Source organism: Podarcis tiliguerta (assembly GCF_965153285.1).
Source record: "Podarcis tiliguerta genome assembly, chromosome: 1".
In the NCBI taxonomy this organism is placed as follows: domain Eukaryota; kingdom Metazoa; phylum Chordata; class Lepidosauria; order Squamata; family Lacertidae; genus Podarcis; species Podarcis tiliguerta.
Genome location: NC_139534.1, coordinates 5,104,686 through 5,129,966, shown reverse-complemented (window position 1 = coordinate 5,129,966; position 25,281 = coordinate 5,104,686). Strand labels below are relative to the sequence as shown.

Here is a 25,281-nt window from a genome sequence, read left to right as displayed (position 1 = left end):
GAACGTTCTCCAGCAACGTCACCTGCTTCCTTAAAAGGCCCAAGAAAACTGAGCTGCAAATCCTGATACCTTGAAGGGCAGCAGAATGGAAGCTTAGCAGCCACTTATCACAGGGGAAATGTTGCCGCTTTCAGCAAATGGCAAGCTATCAAAGCATTGCACTCAACTAAGAGAAGGCAAAGAAAACCCCATCTGAAATGGGACCATGTCACAAAGGAGGAAGAGACTGTGCAAAGCCCCAAACCAGCCCCTGGCAGTATACACTCATTTTCCAAAAGAAGGGTGTGTGTGTGTGTGTGTGTGTGTGTGTGTGTGTAAGTAACCTTTGGGAAACCTTTGGCTCGCCAGAAGTTCCTGAACTGCAATTCTAATCAGCCCCCGCAAGGGAGGCCAGTGGGTTGGGAGTTGTAGTTCAGCAACATCTGTGGGAGGTGGGAAACAGCAGATCATTCCCCACCCCCACCCCCTTGTGCTGGTACAGAGTTCCTCCCCGAGCTCTGGCCAGGTTGGAGGGCCAGCTTGGATGGATTCTGGTCTGTTTCCTGAGCTGCCCTTGTTATCTGGGGGCTTCCAAGAAACGAGTATGAACCAGGCTGCCTGCTGACCAGAGAAGATGGTTTGGGTCAATCTTTATTGACCTTTAGGCCAATGACCTCGATTTTTGCATCTCTATAAATTTTTTGGCTGGTTGCTGGAATCTGTGTTTCCGTTGCCAATGACAACAGGAATCTTTCACTTAGTGTATGGCCTGTATGGCCCATGCACGTGAAGGAGCCAGGATGCAGCACTCAGGCCTAGCAGACCATTGCACAGGGGCTGCTGTTGTGGGTGAGCTCCCTCCATCGTTCCTGGCTTGGCTTTTCAGCTGGGGGATTGGGGGAATGTGGTGGCCAAACAACAAGCCAACTGGCCTATGGTAGTTATGGGGGAATGGACCATTACACCCACTTTCCTACACAGAAAACTGTTAACGGAAAAATCCGAGGGCTCCCTTGGACAAAAACAAAGACACCAACCAGGATAACTTGGAGCAAAACAGCAGCCTGCAGGCTTGGCCTTTATTGAACTGTTGCAACAGGGTGCTCCCCTCACCCGCAGGAGAGAGGAAGGACCCAGAAAAATGGTGTGCAAGGCCTTATAAAGACTTTTGAAATTGACACCCTGTAGATCAAGACCACCCCCAGAAACATCATACATACATCACAGAAGGGGTGTAACCCAAGACTACCCCTCAGATACATCACACCTACATCACAGAAAGGAGGGGTTGAGGGAGGAGTTGTGGTGGTAACCTGAGTGTCCTGTCACCTGGCTGGTTCCCCCTTTCCCCCTCCCCATGAGTACTTTCCAGGTGACAGAGGGGAGTTTGCAGTTTCCTGCCCCCAGAGGGAAGAGCTGATTATTGTCCTTTGTTCCAGTCTGTGCTGAATCCACTCCCATATGCAAGTTCCTTGTGATCTTGATTGTCTTCTGTCTAGGACCATCAGGCTTGGCACAGCAACTGGGCAGGGCTCCTGTGTATGTGCTGGTATGCTCAAGGATTATGGCTGCCCTGTATCAAACCTTCCCCATTTTGTAGGCCTTCCTTCATGGAGTAAAATAATAGTGGAACAGTGCAAATCTGATGTATAGTTGATTTTCTATGAATTTATAACAGAAGCGTAGCGTATGTAGTGTGTGAGTGTGAGTGTGAGTGTGAGTGAAGTTTGTGAATGATTGGGGGGGGGGGGAGTTTTTCCTGCGACAAGTCTCACACTGCACGAGAGCATAGCCATATCTGCAAGCAGCAATGTGAGAAAGTGTGTGCTGTTAATTCTGCTTCCACTGGAGTCACATCAGGTTTGGCCCAGGCATGTCCCACAATCTACCTCCAGCCCCAAGTGGTACCAACATTTCTGAAGCCATGTGCTGATTTTCCGAGGTGCAGAAAAGAGAGGATGAAGAGTCGCGGACTCCCACGTGTAACCCTGAGCTAAACCATGGCTCAGCTTATGGTGGCATGGCAGCAGCAGGACCAGGAGATGAAGCACAGTAGCTGCAATTCCTCTGGGGACCCTCTGGGGAGCCAGTGTGGTGTAGTGGTTGAGAGCGGTAGTCTCCTAATCTGGGGAACCGGGTTCGCGTCTCCGCTCCTCCACATGCAGCTGCTGGGTGACCTTGGGCCAGTCACACTTCCTTGAAGTCTCTCAGCCCCACTCACCTCACAGAGTGTTTGTTGTGGGGGAGGAAGGGAAAGGAGAATGTTAGCCGCTTTGAGACTCCTTAAAGGGAGTGAAAGGCGAGATATCAAATCCAAACTCTTCTTCTTCTTCCTCCTCGTATGGCTGAGCACTGCATGTGAGTGAGTAGGTTTTCAGACCCACACATCCCCTGAGTCAGTGGTACTCAAAGGGTGTGGCATGCTACACTGACATGGCAGGAGATGATGGCAAGTGTGGCAGGAAGGTTCAAGGGCAACCAAAGAAACATTTACACATTTCAGTGTAGAATAGTATGGTATAGTACAGTATCAAAATAATATTTTTATTTGCAGAATATGGATCTTTTCAAAATTAAGCGCTGCTGGGAGTTGTTTTGTTTTCCACTGTAAAAAAATTTGGCGTGGCACAAATAAATTTTTATTCAGAAAGTATTCTGTTTGAGAACTGCTGCCCTGTCATCTTCTAAGGTTGGCAAATTGCTTCAACTTTGAGCTGTAGCACCGGAAAGGAGAGACGTGCTGATTCTCCTTTTGGCAGTAAAGCCCATTGGTTGTGTTGTTGCAGTTCTAGATGCTGCTCTAAGTAGAACTTGGCCCCTTAAGTCCTCTGGTGGGCAGACCAGTGATATGCCACTGGACTGACACCTGACAATTGATTTTTTTTTTTTTAAAAAAAGCACAATGAAAAGGGCATTTAACAAACAAATCAGTACTTTATTCTCTGCTGACAATAATCTCAGAGCTGATTCCAAATAGATATCCAGTTAATTAGGCTGGCTTCCAAGTCTAGAGAGCCTTCTCCTTTGCAATGCCAGAAGGACACTACCAGCGCAAAGTATTGGAAGACACAAGATCTACCCACCCGGGAAGAATGGCAGATGAAGCTGATGGACTACATGGAAATGGCGGAAGTGACTGGCAGAATCCGAGACCAGGGAGAAGAGTCGGTGGAAGAAGATTGGAAAAAGTTTAAAGACTATTTACAGAAATACTGCAAAATTAATGAATGTTAGAAGAATGCTGCAATGAAGTTATATGGTTTTAGCAGAAATGTTATAAAGAATCAAGCAAAAACTGGTTGTTAATGGGCAAAAGTGGAAAATTTAAAGTTAGATTGTGTTAAGATAAATTATAGAACAAAAAAAAATTGAGAAAGATGGAAATTTGCTGAAATAGCTAAATTGAACTAGAATACAAAAAAGGGAGGTGTGAGGAGGTCAATGAAACAAGTAAATGAAAGGTAAAGATATGGAAACTGGATGTGTTTTTAAATGTTTTTGTTTTTCTTGTTGTTTTGATATTTTTTTTTGTTTTTTTATCTTTGATGTATTGTTTGTTAAATTCTTTATTGTTTTCTTCTATTTTTTCTTTCTGAAACTATTAAACTTTTAATAAATATTATTTTAAAAAAAACAGAAGGGCACTGCCCAACATTTCTGAGCAGGGGCCCAATGTCAATAAAATGGCAGGAGGAGAAAGAAAGAAAGAAAGAAAGAAAGAAAGGTGAGTTCTGCCCAGCAGGATGAGACAAGCTCACAGCCTAAAATGTTGAGGTAAGGAATGCTAACTAATGGTGCATGTTGCTGTTAGCTTAGACCTAAATGTAGGAAGCTTGTCATTTGTGTTATGTATTAATATTTTTTAAATAAAAAAAGTGATTTGTGTGTGTGTCAGTCACTATCCAGAATACTGGAAGGCAAGGCTCAGTTTGCTTCTTTACTGAGCAACTGGGTGGAGTGGGGCTGCACATTTTTCTTTCCCCCCAAGTAGCAAGATGAGAGACTTAAGGCATTTTTGTCATCAACAGGAAAGCCGAACATTTGGGGAAGGGTCCCTGTACCTTGGAAGGAGCAGGCCCACACGGCTCCCCTGAAGCAACAGGTTTGAGGGGGACACTTGGCAGCATAGCCATTGGTGGCTCCTTCCAATCTCCATGAACCTTGGGGGGCTGACTTGCTGGCAAGCAGTGGTGGCGCACGGCAGCAAGACTCCAACGCATGGCCTGTGGCTTGGCGTGGATGCCATTTCTATTTCCCACAATGCTATGGCAGGGGTGCTCCAGGGCAGTGTAGGAAATGAACATTTTGGTGGCGCCAAGCCACACTGGGGTTAATCCAGGCCATTTTGTTTCTCTGATGCTGGTTTAAATCAGACCTGAGTGATGTTTTCCGATTCAGTGTTACACTGCGTCACACGGGGAAGACTGAAGCCAAGGGAGAAACCTCGTGCTCTTCTAGACATGTCCTAGTAAGGACAAAGTCGGTCTCTGTGCAGGATACACTTTTAAATTCTCCCCTTCAACAGTTAAATTCCTTTCTTATCCTATATTTTATGTGCTTGAAAGGTCTCTTGCTAATGTGGTTTTTGCAACATGTGAAACGTTTTGGATGAGCATAATCCCACGGCTCTTGTCCAAGAGCTTTTATGAAAAACAGATACAAAAGCTGCATGAGTTACAAGCCTTTGTATCATCCCTTGGGGTGGAGAGTCTGTTCACAACAAAGACTCCTATTGCATCTTAAAGACTACAATGGTACCTCGGGTTACAGACGCTTCAGGTTACAGACGCTTCAGGTTACATACGCTTCAAGTTACAGACTCCGCTAACCCAGAAATAGTACTTCGGGTTAAGAACTTTGCTTCAGGATGAGAACAGAAATCATGCTCCGGTGGCACGGCAGCATCAGGAGGCCCCATTAGCTAAAGTGGTGCTTCAGGTTAAGAACAGTTTCAGGTTAAGAACGGACCTCCGGAACGAATTAAGTTCTTAACCCGAGGTATCACTGCATTCTAATTTAATTTTAGATCCATGAAGTCCACTTTCTCTGATGCATTAGAATGGGTTAGATTTGTGTGGGAACCACAAGTGGTGTGAGAGTGTTGCTGTACTCAAGTGAGTCCTGCTTGTGGGCTTCTCATGGGCATCTGGTTGGCCATGGTGAGATCAGAATGCTGGACTTGTGATAGGTATTTTATGGTCTTAGATATATGGTAATGTTCATAAGTGTACCAACCAAGCACATACATAGATCAGCACAGGAAGACTGACCTGGAACCATTTTGATTCCTAAACTGAGCAAATGTTTTCTCTGCAAGGTCAAAGTGGGAAACCTCCCATTGTCTCTTTCCTGACAAATCCTGTCTTAAGGGCACATTTAAGATATGACTAGGGTGTGAGCCTGTCACATGGCCCAGGAACTAAGTATTTATCATTACAAAAGACTGGCCAGGCTACCCAGGCAATCCAATCAAGTAACCTGCCAGACCGGAGATAAACAACGACAGGAGAAAAAACAACATTCAAATTTCTGTTTTAAGACTGCCTTTTCTGTGATGTAGGTATGATGTATCTGAGGGGTGGTCTTAGGTTACACCCCTTCTGTGATGTATGTATGATGTTTCTGGGGGGTGGTCTTGATCTACAGGGTGGCAATTTCAAAAGTCTTTATAAGGTCTTGCATGCCATTTTTCTGGGTCCCTCCTCTCTCCTGCGGGTGAGGGCAGCACCCTGTTGCAACAGATCAATAAAGATCAGGCTTACTAGCTGCTTTGCTTCTCAATATTCTCTGGTTGGCCTCTGTTATTCTCTCCTACCAATAGGGAACCTGTGTAAGGACTCTAGATGGGCTCTTGGATACCCCATAAGGGAAAAGGGCAATTTTTGTTTACAACAGACTAAAGAAGAGCCAAAGGCTCTACTTAAGTTTCTTTCCTTTGTTTGGTGTATGAAGTACAGTGGTGCCCCGCAAGACGGAAAACCCGCTAGACGAAAGGGTTTTCCGTTTTGGAGGTGCTTCGCAAAACGAATTTGCTATGGGCTTGCTTCGCAAGACGAAAATGTGTTGTGATTCCTGGGGTTTTCCCCCCCTCCCCCCCTTTTTCCCAAGCCCCTAAGCCGCTTAACAGCTGTTCGCTAAGCCGCTTAACAGCTGATCGCTAAGCCGCTTAACAGCTGATCTAAGCCGCTTATCAGCTGATCTAAGACGCTAATAGCCTTTTGGCAGCTAATCCGCTAATCCCTTAAGCCTTTAATAGCCGCTAATAGCCTTTTAGCAGCTAATCCCTTAAGCCTTTAATAGCCACTAATAGCCGCTAAACCGCTAATAGCGCTAATAGCGCTAATCCGCTAATGGGCTTGCTTCGCAAGACGAAAAAAACCGCAAGACGAAGAGACTCGCGGAACGGATTCTTTTCGTCTTGCGAGGCACCACTGTATTTGAATAAATATACCAGCTGGGTCATGGTGCTGCTGTCATGTGCCTGTGGGGAGGAAGAGTGGGCTTGAGGCAAGGCATGCTTCCTCTCCTCTTCTGCTTCCTGTACATTGGTCTCCCTCTCTGCGCTGCCAAAGTCCTGCTGCATGGTCCACCCTCACACTGTCCCTGTTCCCAGCCTCCCTGATCCTTTTCCTGGCATTGACATCAAAAGTGTGTGGGGAGAAAGAAGCCCCACTTCCTCTCCCTCCCCCGAGGGGTGAGCGAGAAATGCATGAAGGGAAAGGAGATGCACATATCGAGCAGGAGTGGAGAGGAGAAAGACACAAGACAAGCAGAAATCACCGGTGGAGCAATATTCGCAAGGCGTACAGCTTCCGGGTCATGTGGCCAGCATGATTAAGCTGCTTCTGGCAAACCAGAGCAGCACACGGAAACGCCGTTTACCTTCACGCCGGAGTGGTACCTATTTATCTACTTGCACTTCGTGCTTTCGAACTGCTAGGTTGGCAGGAGCTGGGACTGAGCAACGGGAGCTCACCCCGTCATGGGGATTCGAACCGCGGACCTTCTGATTGGCAAGCCCAAGAGGCTCAGTGGTTTAACCCACAGCACCACCCGCGTCCCCAAACCTGCTTCTGTAGGCTTTTAGAATAGTTGGGGGATCTTTTGTTCTTTAATTAAAGTGTGCATGTATTGTAATTTGCTGCGGAGGTTCAGGATCAGAGCTTTCCTTCTCCTAGATGGGCTACCTTCCCAGGTGGACAAGCCCCATCTGCCCTTCATCTTTGTAGTATGTTGCTTTTATTGAATAATAAGAGAAAACACAAAACACTATCAAACTCAAAAATTCTCAAAACCACAATTAAACTTTATTTAAAAGTTCTTTTGTATAGATTTCCTAAAAACAAAATCATAATAAAAATAAAATTCCCACCCCCTGCCAAAAAATACTTTTTTTCAATAGAACACACAACATTAGAGGATTGCCAAAAAAAAAAAAAAACATTCTACACCATGTTTTAAAAATTCTTTAACTCAGTCGTTGGTCCCAGCAGTGCATCTGTACTAAGAAATTCGCATTTTTTTCTTTGATCACATATGCATGAAAAAGAATTAGTATAATCCAGCAAGAGTAAAACAGAATGAAAAGTTGGGCTGCTTTTGTTTCAGAACTGGCTAGTCCTTCTGCATAAGGCTTTCAATCTAAAGTTATGCTCAGTTATGGAAACGAAAGAAGCAAGTACATAACAGCTGCAGTGATTTTCTTCCCACATTATTTTCTAGTCTTTACCTTGCCTAAAACTGGCAGGATACTGGGATCCAAAGGAAACTGTAATTTGTTCAAACAACTAAGATCTGTGGTGGGTAAATATTACATAATGTTGAAATTATAGAGTATATCCCAGACATATTTAGCATTCAGTCCATGAACAGTTTAGCACCATATTGATAAAGTTGTGTAGCAAAACACTTTTTTGAAGCTTTGCTTCGAACGTAAAGCAGAAATAACACAGTGCAAGGTAGTCTATACCCTTAGCTTTTATGGGGTATATTGGCAATGGCTGACTCCTGGTTCTCTTAGAGGTATGTGTTGATGTTTCGCCGTGATTTAAGTCCCTATTGTTGTTACAACACCAGGATTGACAGGAGCTGAAAAAGCAAGAATAGCTTATTACGATTTCACATCACAAAAAGACAAAGTTTCAATGAGAAAATGAGAGCAGATAACGAAAAATAAACTTCAGCATCCTGGTGGACCACCTACTACTCTCTGGTTGTGGGGACCTTAGAAAGCGATCATTAAAAAATGGAGCAGGAAAGAGTGAAGCCAGCCTAACCCTTGTAGAATGTGAACGAGGGATGGCAGAGAAATATGCCAAACTCAAATTCTAAAGGAGACTCATCTAATTTGACCCAGGCAGATCATGACCGGGACCACTTCAGAATCCGCTGATGAGCATATTCATTTATGAGGTGGGCTGCCTCTTCTTCTAAAAATGGGTTTTTTTAAAAAATCAACTTTTCAAAGTAAACACTGGGGGCAGTTATGCTTTCGCCATACAATTCTCTCTGATAGCAATAGAATGTTATCCAGTCCCGTTGTTCTGATGGCTATTGCACTCCTAGCATGTTGCTCTCGGAGTCTTGTGGGCTGAGCTCCTGCTCCAGGATGTGGGAGGCTGCGGAACCTACTGTAAACTGCCCCCAAAGTGCTGCTTCTTTTTTTCAGGTGTGAATTTCCAGGCAGATTTTAATAGATACTTCATTTTAAAATCTGCCTGGATACAGGACAGGGCGGATTTAGTGCCATCTCCATTTGGTACTGGATCCGTCCATTACCAGGTTAGCCCAATTAGGACATACAGTGGCCTGCAAGAAAGCAGAAGCCAGCAAATAATGATTTCATCCTCATTCCTTTGCCATATTTGAATGATGCTCTACTGCTTTTTCCTTTATAGCTTTTCCTAGGGCTATGTCATCAGTTTTTAAAATAAATCATGGAAACAAAGTTATACTCAGTAGGCACACTTACATCTGCACAGTCATTGTTGTTGTTTTGGTTTGGCACAGCAGGCAAACAATCCTAACTGGAAATAGTTGTGCTACTGTTTTTAATATGTCAATGCAACTTCAATGGGATCTGTCGATGAAAGTCAACATGGCAGCAGCACCAGGTGAGGGTGAGAATTTGACCCAATTGTTTAAGTGCTCTTCTAGTGTCAACAGTTTCATGGAAGATCCCCATTCGTTGCTTACTCTCTTCAAATAAAGGCAAGCGGCAAAAGTAGAGGTCATCCCTTACCTGAAATGCAGACTTTTTCACAGTCTTTCTGTGTGTCAAATCTGTTTTCATTTCCACCACAGCCACCATACCAGAATCTAGCACAACTTTTGGTTTTTAGATCAAAATACCACTTGAGGATAAAGTTTCGGCAGGTCCCTTCCTCTTTTTGCAATTGACAGATATCTGTGGCTGGAAATCAGTAGACAAATAAATAATCAATGTATTGGCCAGTGCATGCTTCCTGTGAGTATCTTCTACTTTGCGTGTTCACAGATACTCAGCAGAACAAGAAGACGAAGCATCCCCTCTGCTGATGTGCATGCTGAAGGGACAGGGACAAACATGGGACATGGGAAGTTTTATCCATCTCCAATATGTATGGCATGCAAGATGAAGCAACAACAGAAGACCATGTCGGCAACAAAGAGATGACCAAGAACCCCTATCTGCCACAGGAACAAGGAATGCAGAAGTAATGGGATGCCTGGAACACAACTGATTTAGGAAGAGGGGATCATGCCTTCCAATACTGCACCACTGACCTAGCTTTAAATGACGATACGATATATTGAGAACCTCTTGTTAGACGGGAGCAAGGGAAGAAAGGATCTAAACTATTCCAAAGTCCTGCTTTTTGGGCAGTCTTGCAAAGTAAGTGTGCACACAATGAACTTCCAGGTGAATGAGGTTTATTTATTATTTATCTGATAACATTTGAAGAAGAAGAAGAAGAAGAAGAAGAAGAAGAGGAGGAGGAGGAGGAGGAGTTTGGATTTGATATCCCGCTTTATCTCTACCCTAGGGAGTCTCAAAGTGGCTAACATTCTCCTTTCCCTTCCTCCCCCACAACAAACACAGGGTGAGTGAGGCTGAGAGAAAAGTGTGACTAGCCCAAGGTCACCCAGCAGCTGCATGTGGAGGAGTGGAGACGCGAACCCGGTTCCCCAGATTACGAATCTACTGCTCTTAGCCACTACACCACACTGGCTCTTAATACCGTCTGATTGTTAAATAAGAAAAAAAAAAAACTCAAAGTGGTTTCCATATGTTGGGAATATAAAATGTTATTCTGCTGGGTGACCAAAAAACTGAGCCGTGTTTGATTACAATTAATAATTAAAATAAAACACCACATTTATTCCAGCACCACATTAATGCCACCCTTATAAGATGTACTGATGCCCCATTTTTACTGCCTCCCATCTTCCAGATGTTGTGGGAGGGTTGTAATGCGTGGGGCATCTGCAAGCACGGAGGCATTTGCACCTGATTATACCAGCAGCAACAACAGTGAAAGAGAATTCAGTGTTGCTAGCTCTTGTCTCTTGAACAGAATGAAAAATCTATGCAGACCTGACTCCTTCAGTTATCATTAAGATAATGAGGAGTTAGCACATAAGCACGACAGATTCAGTGTATGATTTTGGAAATGTCCGCCACAAACAGAAGCACACACGATTTTATTGCCCAAGTCCAGAAATCTATGATAGCGAGAGCCCCCTTGCACCATTCCAGAGCCCCCAGAGTCTATTTTTTTCTGGACTTTTGGCTCACTGACATCCTCTTCAGGCTCTTAGGGGGGGGGGTGTCTCCTCATGAGTCACAAGGTCTTTCCAGCTCTCTCCTGCCATTTCAGGTGAGAATTATTTCTTTTCTGGCATATACACGGTTGTGCGCAAATCGATTGCACGTAAGTGGGGAGATGCCTGCATTACTTTCAGGTCTTGCAATGGGAACATGGTCTCCATGTCAGTAACTTATCACAGGATAAAGAGAAGGCTAGATGGACCCTTCTCTGTGATGCAATAGGTTTTTGGTATGGGGTTGATTTCAAACAAGACCTCTTCCCCATAAAACGCTAGAGGGGACATGTCCTATGTGAGATTGCTTTCATCTCAATTATGCACATTTAAATAAGCTCCAAAACCCAATGTAAACTGGATCCCAGGTGAGCAAGAATAACTGAGTGGTGCAAATGTCTCCTTTCACCTCTACTATCTGACCTGTACCTGCACAGTGAGAGAGCACTCCAGGGACCCAAAGGCCAGCCAGGAGCTGCCTTCCTCACACGACATGCATGGTGGTGGAGGGTCTGGTTTAAATGAGACACTGGCCATGGCTCAATGCCACATGTGTCATGTTTCAGTAGGGTGTATTAATGAATATGATGCATCTCTGATTTACCCTGAAGACTGTAAAGGAAGGGAAGGAAATGGTCCCTAAAGAGAGATCCAGCTCAAAGGCCAACACAGCCAGAACTGCCACGGACCAACTCTATGGATCACACTCCTATGGTGATTCCAATGGCCCTCAAGTCAGCTGCCTGAGGGAAGAAGCTTGTGGCAAGAAGAGATCTGCCTGCTTGGGCTGGACAGGGACAGCTGCCCTGCTCCCAGGTTTGATCTGCGGGGAGGGCTTCCCAGGAGCCCATCTTCTCTGAGGAAGCCAGAATCTGCATAGGTAGACCTGTGGGTTGTAGGTCACTCCAAGTAAAGCCAATGAATTCAACAGATCTAAATTCGTCCAATGCCCATTTATTCCAAAGGAGCTACACTGGATACAGCCCTGTGTAACAGTGTTCTAATAACTGGTGCCTGGTGTTGCTTTCCCCTCCTAATCCACCCATTTCCCCTTGCGCATCATGTATTTTGCACTGTCAGTTTAAGGGCATGGACTGCCTTCCTGCAGATGTTGGTAAGACAGATGCAGAGAGAGAGAGCCCTTTGGATGAGGAGAAGATCATATGCTTTGAATGAATGAATGACATCTTCTGAGAATTCTGCCTTGGGATCTACAAGGAACCAGGAATGGCGTGCATTTGTTTCTCATCCACCTCTCTCTCTCTCTCTCTCTCTCTCTCTCTCTCTCTCACACACACACACACACACACACACACACAGCTATCCAGTAAAGTGATGGAAGGATGGAGTGAAATCAGATATTCTAAATGAAGCAATTTTTCCACAGATTGGAAACATACTTTTAGGCAACAGATTCACCATGTGTTTATATACTTTAAAACAGTTGCATCGTGTTAATAAATGCTTTCCAGAGCTTGAACTGACATTTAGAAAGTATGCTGCTGATATGAAAATAGACAAAATGTACTTTTAATCCATTCCGGTGCAATTAATGCATGGAATGTGTGCAGTCCCGCAGTGGGTTTGGTGCTTGTGTTGACCAAAGTGACAAGCATCTGCCAACTGTGGGCTTCTTCTCCCTGGGATGAAATATTGACCTGAGTACCAAGTCCATGGGTGAAAACATACTGCAGCTTGTGTGGAATTTTGGCATGTGTCTCTTCTAAAATGTAGGAAGCAACTGCTAGAAAAAGAGCAGGCCATTGCTACTGAATCTAATCTGGTCCAACTATGCTCATCAAATTCAGAGCAGTCCAGTATAAAAGAAGTCACATTTACCTGTCATCCCATCATGTTCATATTGCATCCTTCCCCTCCCCATTTCTTGATTTTTTTGAGATGCTTTTGACGCTTGATCAAGTATTAGTTTTCTCGAGGAACTTAGGAAGCTGTCAGAGCATCTATTGTCTGAGGGTGATCCTTGTTACACAACCTGGAACAGCCACTCAGTTGCAATCCATCCCTATTTTGCATCCTTAAAATTCTGGATTGCTCAGTGATGAAAAAACTAGTTTCATTCTCTTTACTTTGTTCTTTCTAGTGAAAAAATAATTGACTTAGCCAAGTATTAAATCCAGAAGAACCTACTGTTCAAGAAGGACACTGACAAACTGGAACGTGTCCAGAGGAGGGCAACCAAAATGGTCAAAGGCCTGGAAACGATGGCTTATGAGGAACGGCTAAGGGAGCTGGGCATATTTAGCCTGGAGAAGAGGAGGTTAAGGGGTGATATGATAGCCATGTTCAAATATATAAAAGGATGTCATATGGAGGAGGGAGAAAGGTTGTTTTCTGCTGCTCCAGAGAAGCGGACACGGAGCAATGGATCCAAACTACAAGAAAGAAGATTCCACCTAAACGTTAGGAAGACCTTCCTGACAGTAAGAGCTGTATGACAGTGGAATTTGCTGCCAAGGAGTGTGGTGGAGTCTCCTTCGATGGAGGTCTTTAAGCAGAGGCTTGACAACCATATGTCAGGAGTGCTCTGATGGTGTTTCCTGCTTGGCAGGGGATTGGACTCGATGGCCCTTGTGGTCTCTTCCAACTCTATGATTCTATGATTCTTAATGAAGCAAAATTTCACTGGCACTATGGGAGTTTTACTTGGGAATCCTTGGGATTCCACTGGGACCCACTTCCATGGGAGATGCTTGAACACTTCCCTCCACAGACAAACTAAAGAATCTGCATCTTTTGATCCCGTACCTTCCTGCTTCGGGGCGAAATTTTTGCCTTGCGTTGTTTTCTATTTTCTCATGTAAGTCATGGTTTCTGAACTCTGGTCCATTCTGAGGGATGATCTCTGACCACACAAAGGTGCCTCAGACCCGTGGACCCTCCTATCTTGACTTGCCAGGTCTCTCCAGGCTTCCTCGCACAGCTCTTTCCCAGCCCTGCTGCCTGAGTGCCGGGTGGACAGGGATTGAACCTGCATGCAAAGCAGGGGCTCTGACCCGGAGGCAATTTTTCCCTTTGTTTTTTTGCTTTATTTCTTCCCCTGGTTTCTTTTCAATACATATAAGAAAAGGTAAAGGACCCCTGACAGTTAAGTCCAGTTGCAGACGACTCTGGGGTTGCGGCGTTCATCTCGCTTTACGGGCCAAGGGAGCCGGCGTTTGTCCGCAGACAGTTTTTGTGGGTCATGTGGCCAGCATGACTAAGCCGCTTCTGGTGAAACCAGAGCAGCACACAGAAACACTGTTTACCTTCCCACAGGAGCGGTACCTATTTATCTACTTGCACTTCGTGCTTTCACACTGCTAGGTTGGCAGGAGCAGGGACCGAGCAACAAGAGCTCACCCCGTCGCGGGGATTCGAACCACCGGCCTTCTGATCAGCAAGCCCAAGAGGCTCAGTGGTTTAGACCACAGCGCCAGTCTCGTTCAGTACATATACTTCCCTCAATCCAGTTAACTTCTGGTTTCTTTTTCTCATACCTGCTCTTGCTACCTTTTTTGCTCTGCTTTCCAATTTCCTTCTGGGTAATTTCCTCCGTAACTTCTTCTTGTGCACTTTCTGTCCTGTAAATGTCGAGACCAGTTATTTTACTATGGGTTGGGGAGCCTAGGAGTGAGGCTGAAAACGGAGTGCAATTCAGCTGAGCACTGAGTGGAGTCGGTGTGCAGGGAACAAACAGACTCCCCCCCACCTTCCTCCTGCCCCACTAAATTCAACCCACTGCTTAATTGTTTTGTTTCCTTGAAAAGGAATTGTGTTGAGTCTGTGCCTCATTTTTACTCAGTGCAATTGAAATAACTCATGAAGCCTATACAAATAGAAATCTTTACTGAAAGGGCATTATGTATCTCAAGCAACGAGCTGGGAAAAGATTAATTCTTCAATTTAAGTATATTATTTTTCTGTTGCTGGTTAAATCAGCATTCTTCATCCTATTCAACTGTCTGGACAAATTGGGATACAACAATTTATATTTTATGCCTATCAGGTTTGAAGTAACAGGGAGAGATGGGGACGTTCCATTGTTCCGCCAGTTCCACTCAATATCATTGCGCATCTCCATTCACCACACCCGTTGCCCAAGCAGAGGGTGGCCTGAATCTTGGGGGGAAGAATTGTGCTATTTAATTTCCCACTCTCTGAATTGATATCCTTGAATTTATATTTTCGAGAAAAAGGACTCAATGGAGTCTTTACAAAAGGTTCTTGGTGTGCTCAGCCCTTCGGCTGGATGGAAAACCTTGGTTTATGCATCTCGGTGTGTTTCACAGAGTTTAACAAATGAATCCTTTACATTCTCCACATCTCTCTCTCTCTCATCTATCTATCTATCTAATCTACCTACACAAGAATGGTTCCAGGTGTGGCCACTTAACTTGCAGTGTGGCGTTGTGTACATTTCAGTCATTTTGAAATTAATGTTCTCACTATTAATCAATGCTCTTATTGCCACACTTAAAAAGTTTTTTTGGCACCAAGTAATGACTTGTTTGCATTTCCAAAACTTAGGCTGCAATCTCATGAGAGAGGGTCCAATAAGCCCACAGACTATGCATGAGTTGGTCTAAAATTCTTGTGCTGATTCCATCCCCGTCCCCAACTGTCAGTTCCGAATGAAGGGATTTTTTTTTAAAAAAAGTCATAAAATGGACAAAGGAGCACCTGAGTGTTCCTGTACTGTCACATCTGCCCTACCTCCTTTGGACTGCAGCCTTAGTGAATTACAGTGGTACCTTGGTTCTCAAACAACTTGGAACCCAAACACTGCAAACCCGGAAGTATTCCAGTTTGCAAACTTTTTTCAGAAGCCAAATGTGCTCCATTTTGAGTGTTACCCTTGAGTGCCACATTTCCGTTTTGAGTGTTACGCTTAGGTCTGTCTGTTTTTGCTATTTATTTTGCATTTTTGTGGCTTTTTTTTGTTTTTGTGACTGTGTGGAACCCAGTTCAGCTACTGATTGATTGTGACTGGAGTACATTGCTTATCGCTTTCATTTGGTCTCGTTAGATAGTAAAATTCATGTTAAAATGATGTTTTAGGGGTTGTTTTTAAAAGTCTGGAACGGATTAATCCATTTTGCATTACTTTCTATGGGAAAGCGCGCCTTGGTTCTGGAACGCTTTGGTTTCGGAATGGAATTCCAGAATGGATTAAGTTTGAGAACCAAGGTACTACTGTAATTTGCTGCTGATACATTAGACTCCTCTGCTGTTTTAGCTGCTCCTACCATTTAAAATAGTTTTTATGGTTTAGTATTTTGTTTTGCATAACTTTATGTATTTTTTACTCCACCCTGGGATCCACTGATATGAAGGGTGGGCTACAAGTAGTATTAATAAATAAGAAACCAAAATTAAAGTTGGCTCAGAACCAGTGTTTTTTATCCAAAGCAGTCAACAGGGCTTGAAGTCAAGAGCCAAAAAGTAAAATTAGCAGATCATCCTCATCTTGAAAGATGATCCAAACTGTTGAAATCTAGATCTCCGCAACATAGATGCTGCTGCTCTCATTTCAGAAGGAACTCTTAACTAATGATGGGGACACCTATGGCGTAAAAACCAAGGGAATACCTATTGAGATAGTTCAGTAAACTCAGAAACCAAGCTATGTGTTTTTAGAGGCTATGGGCAAGGGAAGATGGACTCAAGAGGCTTCAGCAACAGACCCTGCTCCTTCCCATGTATGTCTCTGTCTTGGTGCCTTTGGAAGACCTTTCTTCTGCCCCTTGCTACCGCTGCTGCTGCTATGCTTGCTCAATAGTCAACTACTCAGCTCTTTCTTTCACTTGCAATCCATCACAAAATTTATTTCAGAAAATTCCAGGATTTCTATTATGTGATGCGAGGAAGAGCTTATGCACTTAGATTTCTTTCACTTTTTCCAAGCATGGGCCACAATTTAAAGCTCCATGTCCCAGCGCCCCCCCCCCCCCCCGGAGCTTTAGTTGTGAAAACCTGTTCTTTAAAGCTCAACTGGAACAAACATCAATGAAAACCTGAACTGACATTTGTTCTAATTCAGCTTTAAAGAGCAGCTTTTGTGGAGGGTGGAGGGAGTGCCACACCAAGCATTAAAGTATGAACCTCTGCCTGGAAAGAGCAGGGCAACAGCTAAGTGTGGCCGAGCCCTAACTGAGGGCCCCTCTGCCTTCCCAACGGAAGTGGAAGGGATGCAATGGATGTCCTTGGCCTGAGTTCGGAATGTGAAGCTGATGGTCGAGGGGGGCACAGCTGGAGCTTATGGCTCAGATTCAGCACTCCTTGGGATGGGAGAGAGAAAGCCTCACCCTCTGGCTGGCACTGAGTCATGCCAGTAGCACATGCAGGGCCAGGCAAGAGAGCGATGGGGGAAGACTCCTTTTAACCAGTCCTCTTCTTGAGGAATAAAAAGGGCGGTAACCCGATGGTGCAGCTCAGTTCAGCACTGTCTCACCACCACTGCAGCCTGCCCAAGAGGATATGCCATCCCAAGATATTGCTTTTCAAATATTTAAACAGGAAGGAAGCATTAAGCACTATATCTGCTGAGAATTGGCCGAGGAGCCATGGGTAAAAATGACAAGATAGATGTTGGTTAACTGATGAATGTAAAAGAAGCACAGCAATGAAACAGAGTCAGGCTATAAATCTTGACACACTTAGCTGGGAGAAATCTTACTTTTCTGTCTGCATGCATGGGATTGGCTGGACAGAGGGCTGAAGGAGCCTTTTCGTTGGAGATTTCTGAGAAATCACAGAGAGGCATCTCTTATGGGATACTCTAGGGATGTGCATGTTGCCTTTGTGCGTGGAACAATAGTCTACACCCGGCAAAAGATGATGCGGCGCTTTGGGGTTTTCTTTGAGTCTGGTGTTCCCAATCTGAAGCCTGCCTGACTCCCATTCATGCCATAGCCTCCAGGGTTTCTCACTGTGGTCTAAGCAGTGCTTTGTCGGGAAGGGGGCTCCTATCTGAAAGGAGACCACTGAAGCAGAAGGCCATGATGAAAAGGACGCGGACACGTTGTTTGTACGAAAGTAGAAACACACAAGTGACTATGTTAGTAATACTGAGGACAATACAGCATGAGTGGTGACGTTTACATGCTCACCAGAGAAAGGGACATATTCTTATTTTAAATTCTGGTTCTTGTGTCTCCTGCAGGGTGTGTGTGTCTCACCTTCCAGGTCAACACCACCTCCTGCTGGGGAGCTGGGGTCAATTTCTGACTCTACCAAGGGGAAGGGCTCCCTGACTCCCCAAACCTGAACTGGAAAAGAAGATGTCCCTTGACTCCTATAACATGACTCAACACGGAAATAAAAATATTTATCTAAGGGCAAAGCACAAAAATGCATGTGGATAAACACAAAAGAGGCGGACAAGGACAAGAGTGAGACTCAAACCAAAATGCTCTCAAGGTAAGAGGTCAATCAAGTAGCCTTCCCTCTGGACACACTTGGAAAATGAAATTTTACAGTAAGAAAATTTGTCTCTCTCATACCCAGTGGCATCTCTTTGGGTGGATCTTACGGAAACACGAATGCATTGCAAAATTAGGGCAAGCAGCAAAATTAGGGATTAGGCAAGTATTAAGATCTTCAAGAGAGAGACTCCTCTGCCTGTCAGGGGCTGCAGACAGGATTACAAACTCCTCCTTAGGGAGGCCAGTCCAGCTCCATTTCTGATGGTCCTTCTGCCAACAGGCCAAGGCTTCACCCAGAAGGGTTCCAGCTGAATGATTTGTTGGCTCTCTGCTCTGTTGCAGTGTTATATTTTGCCCATTTTTAGTTTTCAGGGAGCTGCTAGTTTTTATTTCCGATCTTTTTCTTTCCTTTAAAAAAATAATAATACTCTGTTTCATTGTGTTTTGTGGTCTTAATGCTGTTAGTTGCAAAGGGCATCAGGTATGGGAAGGTGGGCACAAATCACAACACTAGAGCGTGTTTTTGAAAAGCATGGCTGAAAAGGCCACTCAGTTTGGCGTCCTCTTTGCTGCCTTTTCCACTCCCTTGGAGGATGCAGACTGGCAAGTGTCTGGCCAAGATGACTTGGAAGCGCCTTCCCAGTTCTTGAAGCCCCTTGGTTGTGGGCCAACTCTCCCAACCTGGTGCCCTCGGCACCCAGCTGGTTGCAGACCCAGCTGGTTGTCCAACAACATCTGGATGGCAACAGGCTGCGTACGACTGGTCTAGGTCCTGAGATCCAAAGAGGCAGGATGTGACAGAGTCATCTTCTGCTCCCTTTTGCTTTAGTTTTTATCCTTCATCTCTCTGAAAACTGCTTACAGCTCCCCTTCCAAAAACAGATCTTGAAGCTGAAGGAGGAGAAGTTGGCCAACCATGACTAGATTCCTAGGTCCACAATCCAGGTGCAAAGCCAAAGGTTCTGATATGCTAGATGTACTAGATAAAATCTCACCACATCCACAGGGTGGGTGGCTAGCAGAGATAGGGGAAGGGACTTCCCTCATTCCATCCTGTTAGAGGAGCCCCTCTCCTGTTGGAGTCAAAGCTGGCGCTGCCCACCAGACGATGAGGCGGCTCCGTCCCAGTTAATGAGACTGCCCTCTGGATGCAGGAGACAGAAGAAAGTGCAATATATTTACACCAGCATTGCTTTTCTAGGTCTGATGGGAAGCATGCAGACGGAGATGGAGAAATATGGAGCATTGACAGCAAGGCAGGAAAGCAGCAAGGAGGCGCATGGGTTACATTGGGCAAAGCATCCAAAAGATGCATCCAGTACAATGACACATAACTAAACACATAATCCTCTCCATTCCTGATTTTACCTGATAAGGGACTTTTCTCAAGGACAGGCAGCTGCATGACTCTTTCATCTGCTGTAGAGAAAAAGTGTGTGGAATTTGTTTTTAAACTTTTATCCCCTTCCGCTCTGAAACGTTGCTTGACAATGTTTAAAAGTGCAAAATGGGTTAACCCTCTGTGGGTACTTACATGGCTTCAAGCATCTGCTAATGCAGTCAGCTTCTGTCTCAAATCTATTGGCGTTACCGCCACACCCACCATACCAAACCTGGGTGCAGATCTTGTTTTTGAAGTCAAAGAACCACTTAACCTGATACTCCTTGCACTGCGTGCCCATGTCAAGGTCCAGCAAGCAAGGATCTGTCAAATTTGAATTTCAAAATGTGCAAATGTTAAATGATTCTGAAAAGGTTAAAAGCTGCAAAAAAGCACAGGAAGCAAGAGGGGGAGGGGGAGAAGCCATTTTCAACAGCACAAATGAAAAGGAGCTTGATCTGAACTACCATCCATCTCCTAATGTCTTCCTTTACAGAAACAACCTGGGAAATAATAATGTTGTGCCCATTCCTAGTAAAATCACAAACATGCCAAGCAGCCAGTGCATGCAGCTCAATGTTTTATTCTGCTTTAATTTTATTTTCCGGCATGGATTTGCTGTAAAAGCTGATAGGCTTGTACATGCCTCCGCAAGTCTTTAGCCACATCCAGTGCAGTGTAGTAGTCAGAGGCATCAAAAAAGCAGAGTGGAGAAATGCAAGAATGGTGCAATGGTCAAATGTTACAACCCAAGTGACGTTCATGGGTGGTTCCCCAAATTACAAAGACAACGTTGTTCCAAGTTGGCCACCCATGAGCACCTGCATCCCAGGTGCAGACCATGGCTACAATAAATATGGTTTTTCCCATCGGCTGAGGGGTACACGCAACTGAGAAACTTGGCTTCCCATTCAGCCTCTAGGCTGCTTCCCATCCAGCTGATATATATGTCCTCAGTCCAGGCGCAGTGAGGTGAGTTGGCTATCTGGAGGCCAAATCCTCACCTTGAGGGAGCTGGCATGCTTGAAGCTTGGAAGTCTAAGACAAGGAAGTGGGTTCTTAAGCAGCTTCCGGAGCCAGCAGACACACTGGCTTTGCCTGCCAGCTAGTGGACACAGCACCACAGCACAACTGACCAGTTGAGGATAGATTCACACGTTAGGAAGGAACTTATTTCCTGCTATAACCATGCTTTCTTTTGAGACAGAATCAAACCCTGAAGTATATTTCAACCTCCATGACTACCTTCTCCCAAAAGGCTTCTTAGCTTGGGGCATTTAATGCTGCCAGGCTCTCCTTGGCACATGACAACATGGGAAGTGAAGAGCAGGGAGCAGAAGGAGGCTCTGAGCCAGGCTGGGGCCGCTTGGACAAGGGCATTCATGCGCAAGGGGAGAGAAGGTAAAGTTGGGCACTTCAGTAGGGGCCAATATATTATAGGCCACCCATTTGGGCTTGAGGTTTTTCATTCCATGAACCTCATTGCCTTTACTGTGAGTCATGGCTTCCCTTCCCTCTCCTTGTCCTTGTCTCCCTCTCCAAACATATGTCAGGAGTGCTCTGATGGTGTTTCCTGCTTGGCAGGGGGTTGGACTCGATGACCCTTGTGGTCTCTTCCAACTCTATGATTCTATGATTCTATTCTATGATTCTATGATTCCTTATGCTCTCCTGTGTTAAACTTGAGACTGCAAGCTCCTTGGAGTGGAAATCTGCTCTTTTGTTTGTTGCCAACCACTATACCACTCAGAGTGGCTGGGGCACATTATTATTATTATTATTATTATTATTATTATTATTATTATTATTATGGCTTGCTGGCATGATTACTGCTGTTTATGCTCATTCATGGGCCATCTCTTTTTAACTCTGCACACCCATGTTGCCCTCATCTTTAAGCTCAGACAATATTCTGCCGTATCTATACTGGTGACCAGTATAGGAGCTTCTTAATACAACAGTAAAATACCACTATTTTAATATGTAAAAAACAATTGCACTACCCCTGTAATGGGCACAAGGACTCAACGTATAGACCGTCCACCTTAAGATACCTTGCAGTAGGTATCCACGCTCGTGAGCATTTTTGTACGTGGCAATAATGACAGCACTCTTGCACTATTGGTAACTGTAGGTGGAAGCAGGACAGGAAGAAGCACTCTGCTATTCAATCAAATTTGCACCCCGGCTAAGGAGAAAAAAAGAACTTCACGTGTGAAAGCAGCCTCTGAAGACAGAAGTCTGTTGATTTGATAATTCCTGATATTCTTCTGCATTATCCTTCCCATGCTTGCAGCTTTTATTATACACTTTGTGAGGTGTTACTGTGGCTCATAGACCTGTGTTAGGTGTCCTGTGGCTCTCTTACAAAAACAAAATAGTTAATAAAAAGTTAAGACATCTAGACAAAGACAAGTGCCTTCCAAGAATCTGCTCAGTGCTCTGCTAAGTGTGTCATACAAGATGGAAATTGGTGACAAAAAAGGACCAAGTGCAGTTATACACATAAACTGAAGGTGAACATGACATAGAGTGATGCAAGTGAAGGGGAAAAAACACAGGAGAGATGAATCTAGGACCACAACCTGGAGCGGACAACTTCAACAACAAAACAAGCAACATACAACCTCAGCATCACCACAGAACATCCGGGAAACGGGCTTTCAGCAAGATAACTTATTTGGGCGCAGCTCTCTCAAAAACTCTGGAATTCTTAATTATTTCCGGAGGTGCCTTTTTTGTTTTGTTCAGGTATATGGAACAGCATATTCAACACAGGCCAGCTTGTTTGAAGACAGTTATACGCAGCACTCAATGTACATGAGAAGAAAAGCTACTGAATTTCGTTTTACAGATATTCTTCATAGTAGCATGTAGTCTTCAAAAAATTTAACACCAAGCACTCAGTTCTGAATCCAAGAAAACTGACCAAGGAAATTAGGAACTTGTATAAGACGGCTGAGGCAAGAACTGCTTAATGTGCAACAGAGAAAATAATGTAAATTGGACTGCCTAATCCACAGTTTCCCAAACTTAGGTCTCTAGCTGTTTTTGGACTACAACGTCCATCATCCCTAGCTAGCAAGACCAATGGTCAGCGATGATGGGAATTGTAATCCAAAAGCAGCCGGAGACTCAAGTTTAGGAAACTCTGGCCCAAGCTATGAACTATATGGCTTTGAATTTGAAACAATTAGGTGGCACAAGTGATTTCTATTGTTACAAGTGGCCAATGCATAATGAGCAGAGAGCTGGTGTCAACATGATAATCTCTACCATCACATTTAGAAAAACAAGCAGATTTGCCATCAATTATTTCTATCTTGCTTTTTGAGAAATAAATATGAGTAGGCAAATGAGATTAGCATATATGCCTAAAACATATCAGGCAGCAAAAGTTCTAACAGATGTTTCAGTCCAATAATTATTGGAGAATTGCATTATATTATACTTATTAAAACAGAAAGATCAACAGACTATTGGCATTCACACACACAATTACACATTTATAAAAAATGTTATTCATCCACATAATTGTTAATCACTGAGTACAAGCTATGTTAATTGTTCATTAATGGTTTATAAATGATAATAAACCATTAATGCGTCAAGACAAGGCAAACAGACAAGCACAAGGACTTACAATGTGACACAAACTTTCATAATTGAATACTTTCCAGTGAGCCACAGGAAAATAAATATTTTCAATATCCCTTGGTGATTTTTTTATTGTTGGCTCCATGATGGCCATGACATGGGAAGCTTAGCCACTGCCTGCTCAAGGAAGAGAAGCCATGGCAATCTGGTGTTTCTTTTGGATTTTTCCCAACCTCATGAGGCTTGCTTATTACTCAGTTAATTAGATGGTCAGAGTTTTGAGGGAAACCTCTTTCAAGGCATGTAGGTGATGTGGGATACCCAGCCTCAGACAACCAACGTGCTAAGCTCCAAACAATGCATGAAGAGGTTAAGAACATAGAGTAATCTGTCCTGCCCCTCTGTTCTCCCATTCCACCATGCCAACCCTCCCAGGAAGGAGGTCTAAACTGGATGCTCCAAGCTTAGACTGTGTGGCTTAAGCAAGCCATCTTTGTGTTGCTATACAAATAATTTAGAAACATTTACCATTTTGGAACCTAAGTTAGACTGCTGGTTTTTTCTTGCTGCTGTATGCAAAAGCACATGAATCTGACCTTTTTAACTTCCCAAACATTTGGTCCCTTTCTAATCTAAGGGGAAGTGGGCAGTAACTTAGAACAGTGTATGTTAGAGATCTAACCGTCTATATTTCCACTCTTGGCTTTGCTGTGTGTTTTGCCATTTTAAATGTCAGCTGGAGCTGTCTCACCAAAGGGTACTTGCCCCAAACCTAGATCTAGGCATCTAGGGAATTTTTTTTTTTAAATTACCTAGTATTTTCCTTTTTATCCAAATTAGCCAGCAGATAGCTGATAACTGATAAAAAAATACACCTTTGTTCAATACCTGTGAAAGAATAAAACCCATGATTTTGTGTGGCCTGGGATCTGGGGATCCATTCTCTGATACAGATTGGGTTGCCCTTCTAGGGATGCAAGCCTAAACAGGTCTACTCAGAAGTAAGGGCCACTGAATTCAGTGGGCCATACTTCTAAGCTGATAAGACTGGGATTGCACTATTAAGCATTAAGTCGTGCAATGCTGAAGGAGGTCTAATGGGACACATGTCTCCTCAGAAGAATTTCAGCACAGTGCTGGGATGAAATGAACTGTGCACATTGAAACTGCTGGCATTTCTTCCTGGGTGATTTTTCTAGGGATGCAGACAGTGCGTTTCAGTCACTAGTATGACAGAAACTATGGATATTCAAATTGCAGGTGCTTTCCTCTCAAGCGACTACTCCATCAGCAGGCTCCCCTTTTCTTTGTGTTTTCAGTGCAATGTTCAAAGCGGCAGAGCCACATTCATTTGAAGGCCATGCATCTCGCAACTAAAGAAATGCACTTGTCATTGCTTTCCATATTACACTGAATCAGCCGAGCAACCTGCTGGCTTTTATTTGAACACCTGAAACACCTGCTGAATTGTACTGCTTTTCTGCAAAGCCCACTTCCCCCCTCCTCTTTACAAAATTAATACGTTCTACATTCTTGGCTTGGTTGGTGGAGCATCACTGAGCATCAATTATAATGACACTACTTGTTGGCTTTCCCTAGAATATGATTATGAATGCTGGGTGCTCCATATGTTAATGTACTTCCTTCAATTTAAATATTTGCCTCTTATTTGGGAACATCAAGGTGCCATGAAACATTATGTGCATCTTTTATGTGCATCCTCTTTACAGAAATTATTTGTCCTTATTTCAGAAAACATGCCACCTAAATGTCCCTTACTTTAAAAGAAAAATCTGTCAGGGAGCCCAGCTGAAAATGGGACACCGCTTTGATACCTCAGGAGCCCTGGACTCACCTGTTTCCGGTCCTTCCAATGGGTCAGTGTTCACCATCAGATTGGCTACAGCTGCTGCAGGTAGCTTGGGTAATGGCATACTCTCTGCAAAGGGAAAGCGAAGAAATTGCGGCGTGTGAGGGGTGGAGTACCTCCCAGTAACCTCCTAAGCAACACCTTGTGTATGTTTCCATTTATATCAAAGTCACCCACAGAAATCTCTAGCTGGGAACTAGAGGTGTCATTTTTTAACAGAGGAAGAA

At 44.1% G+C, this 25,281-nt stretch overlaps 1 protein-coding gene across 16 annotated transcripts in view; it reads right to left on the bottom strand.

Moving 5' to 3' along the window:
• Positions 1–7,264: 7,264 nt before the first annotated feature.
• Positions 7,265–25,281, bottom strand: part of COL6A3 (collagen type VI alpha 3 chain) — a 107,363-nt gene continuing 89,346 nt past the window's right edge. For 7 of the 16 annotated variants that reach the window (XM_083400216.1, XM_083400212.1, XM_083400218.1 and 4 more), the window contains 6 exons: positions 25,040–25,123; positions 19,741–19,911; positions 19,575–19,625; positions 14,280–14,363; positions 9,221–9,391; positions 7,265–8,067 (listed from right to left, as the gene is read on the bottom strand). In XM_083400216.1, the coding sequence (XP_083256342.1) occupies positions 8,027–8,067; positions 9,221–9,391; positions 14,280–14,363; positions 19,575–19,625; positions 19,741–19,911; positions 25,040–25,123 (602 nt within the window). In that variant the 3' untranslated portion in view covers positions 7,265–8,026. The remainder of the gene's footprint in view (positions 8,068–9,220; positions 9,392–14,279; positions 14,364–19,574; positions 19,626–19,740; positions 19,912–25,039; positions 25,124–25,281) is intronic. The other 9 variants (XM_083400220.1, XM_083400219.1, XM_083400226.1 and 6 more) reach the window with 7 other exon arrangements.